Source organism: Capsella rubella, unplaced genomic scaffold, assembly GCF_000375325.1.
Source record: "Capsella rubella cultivar Monte Gargano unplaced genomic scaffold, Caprub1_0 scaffold_3, whole genome shotgun sequence".
NCBI lineage: Eukaryota > Viridiplantae > Streptophyta > Magnoliopsida > Brassicales > Brassicaceae > Capsella > Capsella rubella.
Window position 1 is genome coordinate 926749 of NW_006238921.1, and position 14568 is coordinate 941316.

The 14568-nt window shown below is 37.9% G+C and overlaps 3 protein-coding genes across 5 annotated transcripts; 2 read left to right on the forward strand and 1 right to left on the reverse strand.

The window, feature by feature from the left end:
- Nucleotides 1-3784: 3784 nt before the first annotated feature.
- LOC17891642 (protein QUIRKY) lies at nt 3785-7027 on the forward strand. The gene has a single exon (XM_006296828.2). The coding sequence runs from the start codon at nt 3915-3917 to the stop codon at nt 6981-6983; it is 3069 nt and encodes a 1022-aa protein (XP_006296890.1). The 5' UTR covers nt 3785-3914; the 3' UTR covers nt 6984-7027.
- A 717-nt stretch (nt 7028-7744) lies between these two features.
- LOC17890658 (beta-glucuronosyltransferase GlcAT14A) lies at nt 7745-10061 on the reverse strand. 2 transcript variants are annotated; one of them, XM_006299619.2, is made up of 4 exons: nt 9501-10053; nt 8985-9060; nt 8689-8804; nt 7745-8254 (listed from the first exon to the last, which is right to left on the reverse strand). In XM_006299619.2, exons 1-4 carry the CDS (start codon nt 9991-9993, stop codon nt 7803-7805), a joined length of 1137 nt encoding a protein of 378 aa, XP_006299681.1. In that variant the 5' UTR covers nt 9994-10053; the 3' UTR covers nt 7745-7802. The 2 variants fall into 2 exon arrangements, with proteins under 2 accessions (XP_006299681.1, XP_023641821.1); XM_023786053.1 differs by lacking the exon at nt 8689-8804 and having other exon boundaries at nt 8106-8254; nt 9501-10061.
- A 2335-nt stretch (nt 10062-12396) lies between these two features.
- On the forward strand, nt 12397-14351 carry LOC17893819 (protein PNS1). Of its 2 annotated transcripts, XM_023786489.1 has the most exons (4): nt 12540-12593; nt 12698-12744; nt 12822-13970; nt 14071-14351. In XM_023786489.1, the coding sequence occupies exons 2-4, from the start codon at nt 12742-12744 to the stop codon at nt 14272-14274; spliced, it is 1356 nt and encodes a 451-aa protein (XP_023642257.1). In that variant the 5' UTR covers nt 12540-12593; nt 12698-12741; the 3' UTR covers nt 14275-14351. The 2 variants fall into 2 exon arrangements, with proteins under 2 accessions (XP_006297551.1, XP_023642257.1); XM_006297489.2 differs by lacking the exon at nt 12698-12744 and having other exon boundaries at nt 12397-12593.
- The last annotated feature ends 217 nt before the right edge of the window (nt 14352-14568 follow it).

Sequence of the window (14568 nt, forward strand, 5' to 3'; positions counted from 1 at the left end):
TTCTCGTGGAATGGCTTATGAGAGACCTCTCAGATCAGCCAATGCTATATATATACACACCAAAATAGGCCGTCTATAAAGAAAATTAATTAAAAAGGAATTAATACACATCTTGTATATGTCGAATAGGTCAGTCAAATATATTTAAACAAAGAGAGGTAAATCTATATATATATATATATATATATAAACCCAAAGGCGTACGTATGGACTACTTTGAAACATTCCGCTGCCTTAATGCGTATTCAATTACTTAAAAACAGTACACGCCTTCTAGGAAATGAGAATGAATGTAGCTAAGTAGTGATAGCAAAATACGCATTCTGTATGAGTCATCATCTCTCCATCAGACGAGTTAATTAGGTTTTGTTCTATGTGGTGGGTACCTTTTCTTTAGAGCAATTTTCAACTAATTGTAGTTTTACAATAGATCGTATCTATCTGATGTATTTTTACTTGACTAGTGTAAAACTTATAAGATTATTCCAAGTCCGGAATATATATATATATATATTGGTAATTTCATTCGATATATACACTGTAGAAGGGAGGCAATAAGGTAACTAAAATCTTCTTATTAAGTTATATTATATATGAAGTTTTCTCCAAAACTACTTGTTCTAGGACTTAGAATATTGTTGTAGCCAATCTCGTTACTAATATTTGTGTGCTTTGAATGATATTAGTCAACGACACAAAACAATCCAAAATTTATCTACATAATAAATTAACAAGTGTGCTAAGAAGAAGATAAACGAGCCATCATACGATTAAATGTAAATCAACATGGAGTTAATTTAATGCAATTATATATGCAAAGACTCGTTCTTTAATTTCCAATTCGCAAAAAAAAGAAATTTTTTGTTTTAATCAACCTTTGTTTGAGGATATTATTATTATTGGTTACTATCATGACTGTTAAATAGAAGACCAAGGCATATTTCGTAGAGATTTGTGTAAAGAAGTTGTCCTTGCGGAAAACTAAATTAGGGCCTAAAAAGCCTAACCTTTGACTTGATGGAAGTTGTCTTCTTTTTAATTTCTCTAAAAATAATTGAAACTGTGTTTATGGAAAATGAACCAAATGGTTAATTCGTTGTTGTATCCCCTGCTCAAGTTGATAAAAATACTCGGATTTTGATTTTCATAGTTTAATGTGTGGCGTGGGATTAACAACATATATGGGTACAGCCATCATTATTGCAAGTATCTTAACCCTAAGATTGACATTAAAAAAGTATCTTAGACGTTATATCAAGATATATACCTTACCTAATCCCGGCTCCATCATTTTTCTATGTATAATATATATAGTATGATTGGCATGGTTGGAAGTTGTTCTATTCTATGTAAAACACTCGGTTCTTGTGTTATTATACCGTATTAGACTATTACTATAATATGGTAGGGCGGTATAATAATTATGGTCGTCTTCACATCAATATACTTCAAAATCGTAGCAGACGGCGATATGGTGATCATCCATGATGCATGATCACACGGCTTGGGGAATTCAGATCTTTGATGAGTCTCATATGGTTTGACTAAACTTAACTCACTCACCTTCACGAAAAAAATACCAATATAAATAAGACCAAAATAAGCAAACTAGAAAATCCATATTCTTCTGAGCACAAGTTTCTTTAGTCATTTGGTTTGATTTCCTTTTAAAAAGTGATCAAAATATGGATGGTCTTGTAAGAAACTCATATCGTCGAATGGGCCCTAGCCCGATTCTTTCGCATTTATAGATCCGTAATTTGTGAAAAAAACTCTGCTTGGTTCGGTTTATTCGTAATTTGGGTTATCAGACTATCTAGGTTTATTGTTTCTTCTGTCAATCTCTTTCCAGCTTCTTCTTTAGCAGTTTTGTATTGTTTACCTAAAAACAAATAATTTAAACTAATGATAATGCAGCCCAAATGAAAACAAAAACAAAAGTAATATATAGTTTTTATATTCGAAATAAATACCGTTGGAAAAAACATATCTGACATCAATATGTGGAAATACAGTATATATTATTATACTACTATAGTATAATTTTATTTGTTGAGAAACAAATGCTTGAAGAAAAGTTTATTGGACAGGCTTTATATTTATATATATACTTGTATTTATTCCAATATTTTTTTGTTTTGAAAAATTTGTTAAATAGTTTATCATGTCGTAGAAAGCTCGAAAACAAAGCAACGTTCATTTTTGCAGGGAGCAGGCAAGTAAGCAGATTAAAAGTAAAGCAAGTTGGGATATTTTCATATATTATTTTTAATCGACAAAAAAGTACTATCAATAATAAAGTGATTAAGGAAAAAAAAAGAATATAGTAATGTCATCTACATACCAAATCATATCAAGATTCTCTCTGATGTTCTTGTTCTGAACATCTTTTGTTTAAATTTGATAAAATCTCGATATACTAAAGAGTTGTTTGCTTTATATGAAAGCTTTTCCCATTGTGGCAATGAGATTGATTAATTCTTTATTATTAGTATTTTTTATCTATATATACCTACCAAACAGGATTTTTTTTTTAAAAAAAAAAACAAACAAACAGAAATTTAACGAGACATATCAGATTTTTTTTTGTTATTCATTATGTTTGCATATATATATCGCTGATGTATATATGATATAAAACGTCGTCAGTTGTTTTATAAAATGTTGGTCAGAATTATAAGAGTAATATATTTATATATATATATATATGTATTCTGAGTTCACGTACGGATTTTATATTAGTTTTTAATTGATAAAGATTCGTAATGGACTGAGTACTTCCAAACTTTCACTGAAAATTACAATTAAAAGAGTATATCTAGCACTGCAGTACTACTTGTAGACTGAAAGCCATGCAAATGTGTGTGCCGTGCACGTGCGCATATTGGAGCAAGAACTAACGGCTTCTGATGTATTTGCCTATTTGGTACTATATATGAATCCTACTATATACTAGTATTATATTTTTAATATGATCGATATTGCCAAAAGTACATGCCATCCACTAAATATAATATATATATGCACAAGAAAAAACATGATGTGATGTGATTAAAAAAGTAAAAAAAAAAATCATGCAATTAAACTATAAATTTAGGAGATGCGAATGTAAATTCAGCAAGCATTAGAGATGATATGTGTAGCAAACATACAAATTTCTTTATAAAGCGTTTGATGACTTCGGAGTCAACGTATACAAGCAGGCAGTGGACGTACTGTATATATTAGTTGAATTCGGTGAGATTACATTAGTTAATGCATAACGTATATATTTAGACATTAAGCAAATATCACACTTCATTAATTATTTTGCAACGTTATACTAGAAGAAATTTCCCACTTTCGTTCATGTTTTCAACGCGGAATTCTCTGGTATTTTCCTAAATCGTTGAAACGTTTATTAATACTTTAAATAACAGCAAATAAACAAGTTATGATTTTCATTTATTTATTTATAAAGAACTAAAGACTAAAGAGTACAGTATTAATTTTCTTATATATGGTGGTGAACTACGATATTATGATTCCACAGCAGCGCCAAGCACGGTGTTCAGAATTTAGAAAATAAATTTACCCTTTCAACCAATTCTTCTTTTATGCCAAAAGTACTTCAAAATAAATTAAGCTACAAACACGAAAAGATTCGTCCTTAAATCACGTGGCAACTAATCCTATGTGTCAATACTGACGTGTCGTTACTCTATCTCCGACTCCTTTTTAAACCTCCACACTCTCCAGCATCGAACACAAACAGTGCTTCCTCTCTCTCTCTCTACAATTTTAACAATTCAAATTTTTATTTCTCTCTCTCTCTCTAAAAAATAAACTGAAAAGTCTCTCGTTCATCTTCTTCTTCAATCGTAAGAAGAGACAAAACTCCGGCCAGCTTCAATACTTTTGGTAGATTGTATAAAATGGCGGACAATGTCCTGAGGAAGCTGATAGTGGAGATCTGCAGCGCTAGAAACCTGATGCCTAAGGATGGTCAAGGAACCGCCAGCGCTTACGCCATCGTCGATTTCGACGGCCAACGGCGCCGGACGAAGACGAAATTCCGAGATCTCAATCCACAGTGGGACGAGAAGCTCGAGTTCTTCGTCCACGACGCTGCGACTATGGGGGAGGAGATCCTTGAGATCAATCTTTGCAACGATAAAAAGACTGGGAAACGGAGCACGTTTCTCGGGAAAGTTAAGATCGCCGGGAGCGCGTTCGCCGCTGCCGGATCTGAAACGCTTGTTTATTATCCCCTTGAGAAGAGGAGCGTTTTCTCTCAAATCAAAGGTGAGATTGGATTGAAGGCTTACTACGTCGATGAGAATCCACCTGCGCCGCCTGCTGCCACGGAGGAGAAACCTGAAGCTGCCAAGGCGACGGAAGAGAAGGCGCCGGAGAATGTCAAAGCAGAGGAGGGGAAGAAAGAAGCAGAGGCGGCGAAAACAGAGGAGAAGAAGGAAGGGCATAAAAAAGAAGAGGAGAAACCAAAGGAAGAAGCTAAACCATCGGAAGAGAAAAAACCCGACGCGGCAGCTCCGACGCCGCCGGATACGAAGGCAAAGACACCCGATGCCGCCGCAGCTCCTCCTCCTCCTGCGGCGGAGGTTCAGAATCCGCCTCTACCGCAGAAAACAGAGACGACGAAGCAGAATGAATTAGGAATTAAACCGGAGAACGTAAACCGGCAAGATCTAATCGGAACGGATCTTGAGCTTCCTTCTCTAACCAGAGATCAGAACCGTGGCGGTGGATACGACCTCGTGGATAGAATGCCGTTTCTATACATCCGTGTAGCTAAAGCGAAGCGAGCGAAGAACGACGGGAGCAGTCCCATTTACGCGAAGCTCGTGATCGGAACAAATGGTGTGAAAACCAGATGCCAAACCGATAAAGATTGGGATCAAGTGTTTGCTTTCGAGAAAGAGAGCTTAAACTCAAGCTCACTTGAAGTCTCCGTTTGGAGTGAGGACAAGGTTGAGAACGAAGATAAAACGACGACGACTACTGAGAGTTGTTTGGGAACTGTTTCCTTTGATCTCCAAGAGGTTCCTAAGAGAGTTCCTCCGGATAGTCCTTTAGCTCCTCAATGGTACACGTTGGAATCTGATAAATCGCCGGGGAATGACGTCATGCTCGCTGTTTGGCTCGGGACTCAAGCTGATGAAGCGTTTCAAGAAGCTTGGCAATCGGATTCCGGCGGATTGATACCGGAGACCAGATCCAAAGTTTACTTATCTCCGAAGCTTTGGTATTTGCGTCTAACGGTCATACAAACGCAAGATTTGCAGCTAGGTTTGGGATCCGAACCTAAGTCAAAGATACCCACTACTGAGCTTTATGTGAAAGCTCAGCTAGGACCTCAAGTGTTCAAGACTGCTAGGACTTCGATTGGGCCGTCTGCTTCTTCATCTGGATCCGGTAACCCGACTTGGAATGAGGATCTTGTTTTCGTTGCTTCGGAGCCGTTTGAGCCGTTCTTGATTGTGACCGTGGAAGATATAACAAACGGGCAATCAATTGGTCAGACTAAGATACATATGGCAAGCGTCGAGAGGAGAAATGATGACCGGACTGAACCGAAATCGAGGTGGTTTAATCTCGCCGGCGACGAGAATAAACCGTACACCGGGAGAATCCACGTGAAGGTTTGTCTTGAAGGTGGGTATCACGTGCTAGACGAAGCAGCTCACGTGACGAGCGATGTTCGACCGTCAGCTAAACAGTTAGCCAAGCCACCTATTGGTCTATTAGAAGTGGGTATCCGTGGAGCTACTAATCTACTTCCGGTGAAAACTAGAGATGGTACACGTGGCACCACCGATGCTTATGTGGTTGCTAAGTATGGACCGAAATGGATTCGGACTCGTACGATCCTAGACCGGTTTAATCCGCGGTGGAACGAGCAGTACACTTGGGACGTCTATGATCCCTGCACGGTTCTTACGATTGGAGTTTTTGACAACGGACGGTACAAGCGGGACGAATCTGGAAAGCAAGGGAGAGATGTTCGGGTTGGGAAAATCCGTGTACGCCTCTCGACTCTTGACATGAACCGAATCTACCTAAACTCCTACACCTTAACTGTGGTGTTACCAAGCGGAGCCAAGAAAATGGGAGAAATCGAAATCGCGGTTCGATTCTCATGTCCATCTTGGCTAAGTATTATTCAAGCCTATGTCACACCAATGCTACCTAGGATGCACTACGTCCGTCCCCTTGGTCCAGCTCAACAAGACATTTTACGTCACACGGCTATGCGTATAGTGACAGCACGGCTCGCGCGGTCTGAGCCTCCATTAGGTCAAGAGGTGGTTCAATACATGCTAGACACGGACAATCATGTGTGGAGCATGAGGAGAAGCAAAGCCAATTGGTTCCGTGTCATCACGTTCCTGTCACGTGCAGCCACTATAGCCCGTTGGATTCACGGGATTCGAACTTGGGTTCACCCACCAACCACCGTCCTCGTTCACTTGCTTCTCGTGGCTATCATCTTGTGTCCACATTTAGTCCTCCCAACCGTTTTCATGTACGCGTTCTTGATCTTAGCCTTGAGATTCCGTTACCGTGGCAGAGTCAAAGTCAACAGCGTTGACCCACGTTTCTCTTGCGTTGACTCTGTCGCACCCGACGAGCTCGACGAGGAGTTTGACGGATTCCCGGCGACGAGACCACCGGAGGTTGTTCGTATTAGGTATGACCGGTTAAGGGCATTGGCCGGTCGAGCACAGACTCTGCTAGGTGACGTGGCGGCTCAGGGGGAGCGTATTGAGGCGCTTTTCAACTGGAGAGACCCACGCGCCACGTGTATATTCGTGGTGTTCTGTCTTTTCGCGTCGTTTTTGTTCTACATCGTGCCGTTTAAAGTATTCGTTTTGGGGTCAGGCTTTTACTACATTCGACACCCGAGGTTTAGAGACGATATGCCTTCCGTTCCGGTCAACTTTTTCCGACGACTTCCTTCGATGTCAGATCAAATTCTTTGATTGTCTTCTTTTCCTTTTTTTTTTTTTTTTGTTTTTGTTTTATCTGTTTTGGGTCATGTAATATTTTCTTCTGATATTCAATTATTTAATTTTTCAATACTTAATGACCTTTTTAATTAGAAAGTAAAGCTTATTGAATTTGAAGAGGTAGTAGGTCCGTGAGTGGACCTTAAGATGTAAACTTCACCAATAGGTGGGAATTAGACCGTTAGTGCTTCGTGGGGACAAATCTTTTAATTGAAAACGTAAATAAATAAACTCGCATTAAAAAGAACAAAACAAATAGACGTATGTGATTCGTGATTTAGGTAACGAAGTTGGTGTAGATGACCGTTGCAGCCTAACAGGAGCGCTGCTCTTGGAAAAAAAAAGGAAAACTCAAACATGACCGACCAAATAATAAAGGAAAAATACCAAAAAGGCAAAGAGCTATTTTATGGAGCTATTAAATTGGTGTCACCGCTCACCGCCGGATTAGTTTAATCGGATTTAGATCAATTCTTCGGTATCTTAGTCTTAGCCAACAGAAAAAGCATGTTTTATATACTTGTAATCGCAATATCAGTTTTTTCACAAAAGATCAAATCGGGAGAAAAGCTTTATAATATGGAGTAACACAATCTAGGCCACCAGACACTTTAAACATTCTAATGACTTTGAAGTTTGAAGTCCAAAACCAAACCAGCCCGGCATTATATCTAAAATTTTCTTTATTCCCTTATGAATCACTACAGAACAAACAAAAACCAACCCCCAAAAAAAATTAAGAAAGAATATGATCATAAGTATCTTTATATAGAGTTGTGTAACTCACTCTTCCTATCTACATTGTCTATTGACAAAGTTTTTTCTCAACAAAAGCCTCAATAGCAAACTCTTCAACCTTCTAGCCCCCGGACCAGGACCAGTATCTGGTTTGAACCCACGTTTTCGTTTCCTTCTCAGAATCTCTCGGTCTATCCTATTGAGAACGGGATCATTGCTCTTGAACTTCCTTGCGAACGGTCGGTTGCTCGTGACCATCTTTCTGTAATCCCTCATCCCTAGAATCTTAGGGTGCTGCTTTGGCGGGTTGTCCCACGCGATGTAGTGGAGGTCGTGGTTCACAGTCGTGTTCTTGAACTCATCCGAGTTGCATATAAGTGTCTGAAAATAGCCTTCCGGGGATGAAACGAAGTTTGTGTAGTAGAGAAGGAGTGTTCTTGGTAAGTTGTCATACCCTATTATGCAATACTCTGAGAACGGTCTTGACAGGAATGTCCAAGCAGAACCTGGATAAAATATTTGATATGTAATTTCTTTACTAAAGAAAAAGACACTTCACCTAAGTTTACTTATAAATATTATCCCTTATTAGATACGTATAAACTTGTAGTTATTAGACCTTCCTCAATGCTGAATCTTAACCTGATCCTTAGCTAATTCTAATTAAAATTTAATACATAATTCAACCCTATATATAAGATAGGGTACCTTATATAAGGTATTAAAGAAATAATAAGATCCACTTTTTTCAGTTAAATTATTAAAGAAATCATAAGATTAATTTTTAAAGCTTATGCATTGAGGATGCTCTTAGGTAATCCAAAAGAAAACTCACAAAATAAATGATATTTTCTTTAGAAAATAAGGAAGTCTTTCCCTAGTTATAAAACTAAATATATGCCCTACTAAAAGCTCGTAAAAATATTGGTACTGGTGGTACCTGTGAAGAGCTTGAAAGAAGTAGGGAGGGTTCTCTGATTGCTAACCCACCAAATCTCTGACTTGTTGAGGCTGTAAAGCCCTGGATCTATTATTATTGGTTTCCCTCTTTTGTTCCTACACATTTATTTTTGTAACATACTAATATCAAAATCACATGTTTTTTTCTTTTGTTACGAAACCACTTGTTAGATAGTTCAAAATTTTCCTAGCATGATTCACTAATTCTGTCTTTAACTCTTTTAATAGTATAAAACACACTGGAAAAGGAAAAAGAAGTAAAAGACTGAAACTTACATTTTCCATCCCAACCGGCTTGAGTGCTGTATGAAGTTGAGATCTCTAGGCAACTCAGAAAATGCATAGATCAGATCTGCATTTTATGTAATAAAAATTAATTTTAAAAAGTTACAAAAGACTTTACATCACCAATTCACAACCACAAGCAACTCGGGTTGACAAATAAAAAGCATATACTACTTAACAGAGATAATTAAAACAAACTGTTACGACCAAAATCAACGTCTAAACCGATCCTAACCAGTGCATTCCTCTGTATCACACGAACGAACTGATCCTTAACCACTGCATTCTTATCATAATTCCAAAAATATAAGCTAAAATGTAATAATGGTGAATTGAATAAGAAACATACAAACTTTAATGATGTTTCTATAGCACACACAAACCTAGATCCAATCCTAATCGGCTAATCCAAAAAAGTTTCTAAATAAAGATGTCATTAACTAAATGAACCAAATAAGAAACTAAGTATCGTTAAATTCAGTTATATAAATCAATCACTCACCGTACCGTCTTGTGTGACGAGAGGGTAATCAGAAGCACTGAGATTGATGAACCAATCCCACCGACAACATCTCAAGAGCAGAGCCATCGCGTGAAGCGTCGTCGCCAGCATCGTCGGTCCTCTGTAAGTCACCAGATTCGGTTTCCCGACGATCATGACATTGCCCTCCGGCTGAAACAGAGGCTCCCCGGCTACGAACCTTGCCATCTCCAAATGCTCCTCCTCGGGGGCCTCCAGGTCTAGATGGATCAAATAGTGGTTCCTTCGGTGGTAGAGAGATCGGAGGAGGCGTTTGAGTTTGCCGGCGTCGCCTTTGGAGGCGGAGATTAGGTAGGCGAAACAGGGGAGGGTAGAGCTGTGGTTTTGGTTGGAATCGAGGGGTAAAGTAGGGATTTTTGAGGAAGTGAATAGAGTTTTGGTTGTGGGGATGATGTAGAGAAGAGAGAAGAGGAGGGAAGTAAGAGAGAAAGAGATCATCAACACTTTCTTCATCGTCATTCTTGTCTCTCTGTATTTTTTCTTTCTTGGAATCTCTTTGTTGGAGAAGAGAGAGAGAGAGTGTTGTGTTGTGTGGGTTTAATGATGGATAGTTTGTAGAATCACAAAGATGCCCCTTTATTTTTAAATTTTTATGTTATTGCCCCAGAGTAGTCTGAAACACCACAAAACTAATCTTTTAGTAAATCAACTAAACGTGTTAATCTGTTATAAGTTCTATAGCGAAATTAGTTTCCATACTCACAAAAAAATGCATAATCAATGTCGTTTGTTACAACATTGGCTACCAATAGTTTTGAGAGATATTTGTTACCAAACTTGACATAAAGATGGATCAACAAACAAAATTAATGTGTGTTGAATTGCTGATATGGAAAAGGTATTACAGAACATATAAGATGTAGCTATTTGTGTGTGACAAATGAAAAGAAAATGCATTTTTTATTTATTACCACAAAAAGGTGCATTTTACTGATCATGTAAAAAATTGTTTCTAAAAATAAGAATTGACAGTAAAGTTCATTCAGACAAATCTAAAACTAAAGAAGAGAGAGTAAATAATAAGAAAATCTAGAAAAAGGCAGTAAAAGTAAAAGACTTGGGGTTCCTTCCTTGCTTTGAAGCTAAACAAGTCCTGCCATCTGTCATATCTCTCTCACATTCTTCCACATGTTTTAGATCTTCAAAGTCTCGCACACTCACGAGTCACGTGCGTATGTGTGAAGCCACTTTTACGTTTGTAACCTTACTCTAAGCGGATAAGAATTTTGGAATCTAGCAGGATACGATCCACTTGTAAATTTCCCAACGATCTAATTTTAAATGTAAAGTGCTTGGCCGAATTTGTGGATAATGTCGAAAGAAAAATAAAATCAACTAGTTTCAAGAGCCCGATAGAGGCCCAATACGCCCTATGTACTTTTGTAAATATGAGCCCATCTTCATCCAAATGCCATATATTTTTATTTTTTTTAATCGTGCAAAGTTATTGTATTCAACTGGTCTTTCCTTTGTCTTGTTATCTCTTTGGTTGTAAGTAACAACCGTGGTAAACCAATAGCAAACACATTCGGCATTTTTAGACGCTTTCAAATCGAATCTTAGATGTTGTAAATAAATAAAAAGTTCACTAATAATTATTATTGTCAAGAAAATGTGGAATGTGTTTGAGTTGGTAACTAGTACGAAGTCCACTTTACCTAATTTGTCTTCTTTTTTTGGTTTGGTTTAGGTATTTTTGATTTGTACGCTTTCGAATACAGGAGTAAGCAATCCATCTTGACCAACCTCACCATTAATCTTTATGACTTTTTTTTTTCTTTTTCTCAATGGCTACTACACATATATGCAGAATACTTATACATGTGCTGCTCCGAAATTTCTTTAGTCATAAAGTTTGATAAAATAAAAAAAGAAGAAGATACAGAATGAATATTCATAGCAATCCCGTGGAATGGATGATATTATTGAGTTTCGATACTTATCCTCTCACGCCAAAAAGAGTAACAACAACAAAGACATAAAGCTAAAGGAAGAACTAATTAGAGCCAACGTATTTAGTTTGTGTACTCTTTTCTCCTTTCTTTCTTCTTTTTCCTTTTTTACATTGTAAATGTCTTTTATAATTTTACTCCATAGACCATTAACATAGTGATGGGATACTTAGATAAGGTTCATCAGACAAAGAAAACAAATTAACATAGGAAACTGATTAGGGATACTATTAAATTTTTTATTTTTTTTAAATTGACTAAAAAAAAGGAAATTTTGTATATTAAGTTTTTAAAAAGGAAATTTTTTTTTTGAGTTCAGATGTTGCTGTGTGTTTTTATCTTCAAATCATTGTAATGTTATTCATGTCTCCATCAATATGCCTGCAAATAAATTAGCTACTAGTTTGTAAATTCTCGAGAAGGTTCAAAGATGTACCACCATCTGCCATGTCATCAAACACATCAACAAAATCAAGAAAGTTGAGAGAGACAATAATTGTGGAATTTTTAGATCGTATATTATATACATACTAATTTGGAGTACCTTTTGTTGCGACGATGATGAGAAGTAGGTAGCCAAGATGAACCTACATCTATCAATCGAAATATTAACCTAACAGACAGAGACACACAAAACAATTGATGTATTAACGTATAACCCAAATGAAAAGATTTGATCATGTTAATACATAATGAATTGAATACTTTCTTGGGGGATCAGGAATTGAGGAAACTTTAAACTAAAAAGTCAAAACAACAATAAAGTGTAGGTTTAGTTTAAAAGATGGTCCTCTGTCTGATGGAGTAAGTCAAAACAATTGAATAAAGTATTGTATTTCAGAATATCCGAAATTAATTTAATAAAACACATCAACAAAACGAAAGATGTGATTGACTAAGATGTATGTATGTACATACATATATACAGAAGAAATGAATGATTGATGAAGATGGTTAAGTGGAACTTGGGTTTCAAGGAACACTCCTGGCAGATACAACTCATCAGTTATGCCTACACCTACAAGCAACGGCCATGCCTCTCGCTTGCAGATTCAAGAACCAATAACAATGTCTCCTTCTTCTTCTTCTTCTCCAATCGCCTTCAAGGTATGCTATTTCTCTCTTTTGAATCAAGAATCAGGTTACTCCTTTCTTGATCTCTGTATCCTCTGCTTTCTTGTTGACTTTCATCACTATTTCTTTGACTTAAGAACAAATCCAAGACTCAGCTTTTCTTCTCTCTCCCTGTTTCTGAATGGTGCTGTTTTACTCCCATCATGTTCTTAATGAATTCATTACCCGTTACTGAGATACCAATTTGTATGTTGTTGACAGGAACAACAGGGAAGACCACCTCCCGCAGCACATCAAACAATAGCCGGAAAACTCTTTAGAAACCTCTTCAAGGGTCTTCTCTTCTCACAACTAACCTTAATCTCGCTTTTGGTGATCGTTCTCACCATTCGCGGTCTCATCTCAGCAAGTTCACACCATTTCCACCCCAAGAAATGGTACCCTCCTTTACTAGCCTCTGTTGCTGTCTCAGGAGTTGCATCTTTAGCCTGGCAGTGCATCTTTATCTACAATCCATCTAGAGCAGTCAGAGCAACGTTCTGGCTTAGCCCAATACTCACCTGCTCGGTAGGGATCTTGCTTGTTCTTATTGGCTCGGCAGTAGATGCAGTGGTTGGTTCAGCTTTTGTGCTTTTTGCCATCACTCAGTCTCTGTATGGTTGCTGGATCACTACCAGGTTTGAATACACAGATAAGTTATTATCACTTGCTACAGCATTCCCACCTGCAAGAACCAGAGAAGTAGTCTGTTTATCAATCACTTTTAGCTTAGTTTACTCTGGCTTCTTGGTGACTGGAATTGGGGGAGCAACTTCCACTAGAACAAGTGTGGATCTATTGTTCATATCCGTGATCTTGATAAGCTTATCATGGACGATGCAAGTTCTCAAGAATTTTCAACAAGTAGCGATTTCACGGGCGAGATATGTAAACTTTGCTCATGGAGAAGAGATGGATGCTTGGGATGCTTTTCGCATCACTATGAAACACTTGGTTGGGAGCATCTGCATTGGCTCGACGCTTGTTCCAATCATTGTATTCATCAGAGGATCCATCAGAAGCGTTAACCTTATGTCAGGGAGCAGCGATGAGGTCATGTATTCTGGTGCTGATTGCTTCTCTACCATTGCCAACAAACTCATTACACTTGGAAACAGATGGGGCTTTGTACATGTGGGAACTTATGATAAAGGATTCGTGGAGGCTTCTAGTGATACCTGGAAGAAGTTCAGAAGTACAAGTGGGCTAGAGAAACTGATTGATTCGGATCTGACAAGCTCCTTGTGCTTCCTCAGTGCGGTTTCTGTTGGAGCTGTCTCTTCATTGACTGCTGGGATATGGATGTTGTTAACTCACAAGGACTATGCCTTGGAAGTGACTCTCTATGCTTTTATAATTGGATATTTCGTGGTAAGATTGGTATCTCTTAAGCCATTGGCCGTAAAGATGATCAAAATGACTAGGACAAACAAAGTACTGTAGCTTATATGTTTTGTCCCTGTGTTTACAGGGAAGGGTAGGTTTGGCGTGGCTACAGGCATGTGTGTTGGCTTACTATGTAGCTTATTCTGAAGATCCTCAGAGCATGCGGTTTGACGGTACAATTCCGAATCGTATTCAGCGTCTTCAGATGTTAAGTGCCCATCGTGATAACAGGGAGCATGAGGTTGGTAGGGAGATTGAAGAAGATAGTACTCGTTATAACAATTGTTAGACTCTTGAGGAGACTCTCCACAAACATGTAAAAAAACAAACAAACATAAAAATTAGTACTTTTTTTCTTTCTTTCTTTCTTCAAGCTTTACCCGTTCCACCACAGCCTATAGACTGAGGCTCACCAAGGCAATGCCAAATTTATGAGAAATCCCAACCTAATTGTCCGGTATAGACTATTGGTTATGAAAATACCGTTCGAGTAAACCCGGTTCGATTTAAAACCGCAAAACAAGAATCGCAACGCCTGAAAACTCTGTCACGCACACAGTCACAGGAGACGCACGCTCCCGCG

What these genes read in the sequence shown, in the direction of transcription:
- LOC17891642 (XM_006296828.2), top strand. Translation starts at nt 3,915, where the DNA reads ATGGCGGACAATGTCCTGAGGAAGCTGATAGTGGAGATCTGCAGCGCT.
- LOC17890658 (XM_006299619.2), bottom strand. Translation starts at nt 9,993, where the DNA reads ATGACGATGAAGAAAGTGTTGATGATCTCTTTCTCTCTTACTTCCCTC. An exon ending in CCCTCTCGTCACACAAGACG is followed by an intron (nt 9,061 to 9,500) that starts GTACGGTGAGTG and finishes CATAAAATGCAG; the next exon opens with ATCTGATCTATGCATTTTCT. An exon ending in TTCTTTCAAGCTCTTCACAG is followed by an intron (nt 8,255 to 8,688) that starts GTACCACCAGTA and finishes TATTTTATCCAG; the next exon opens with GTTCTGCTTGGACATTCCTG.
- LOC17893819 (XM_006297489.2), top strand. Translation starts at nt 12,495, where the DNA reads ATGCCTACACCTACAAGCAACGGCCATGCCTCTCGCTTGCAGATTCAA. An exon ending in CTTCTCCAATCGCCTTCAAG is followed by an intron (nt 12,594 to 12,821) that starts GTATGCTATTTC and finishes TGTTGTTGACAG; the next exon opens with GAACAACAGGGAAGACCACC. An exon ending in TTATAATTGGATATTTCGTG is followed by an intron (nt 13,971 to 14,070) that starts GTAAGATTGGTA and finishes CTGTGTTTACAG; the next exon opens with GGAAGGGTAGGTTTGGCGTG.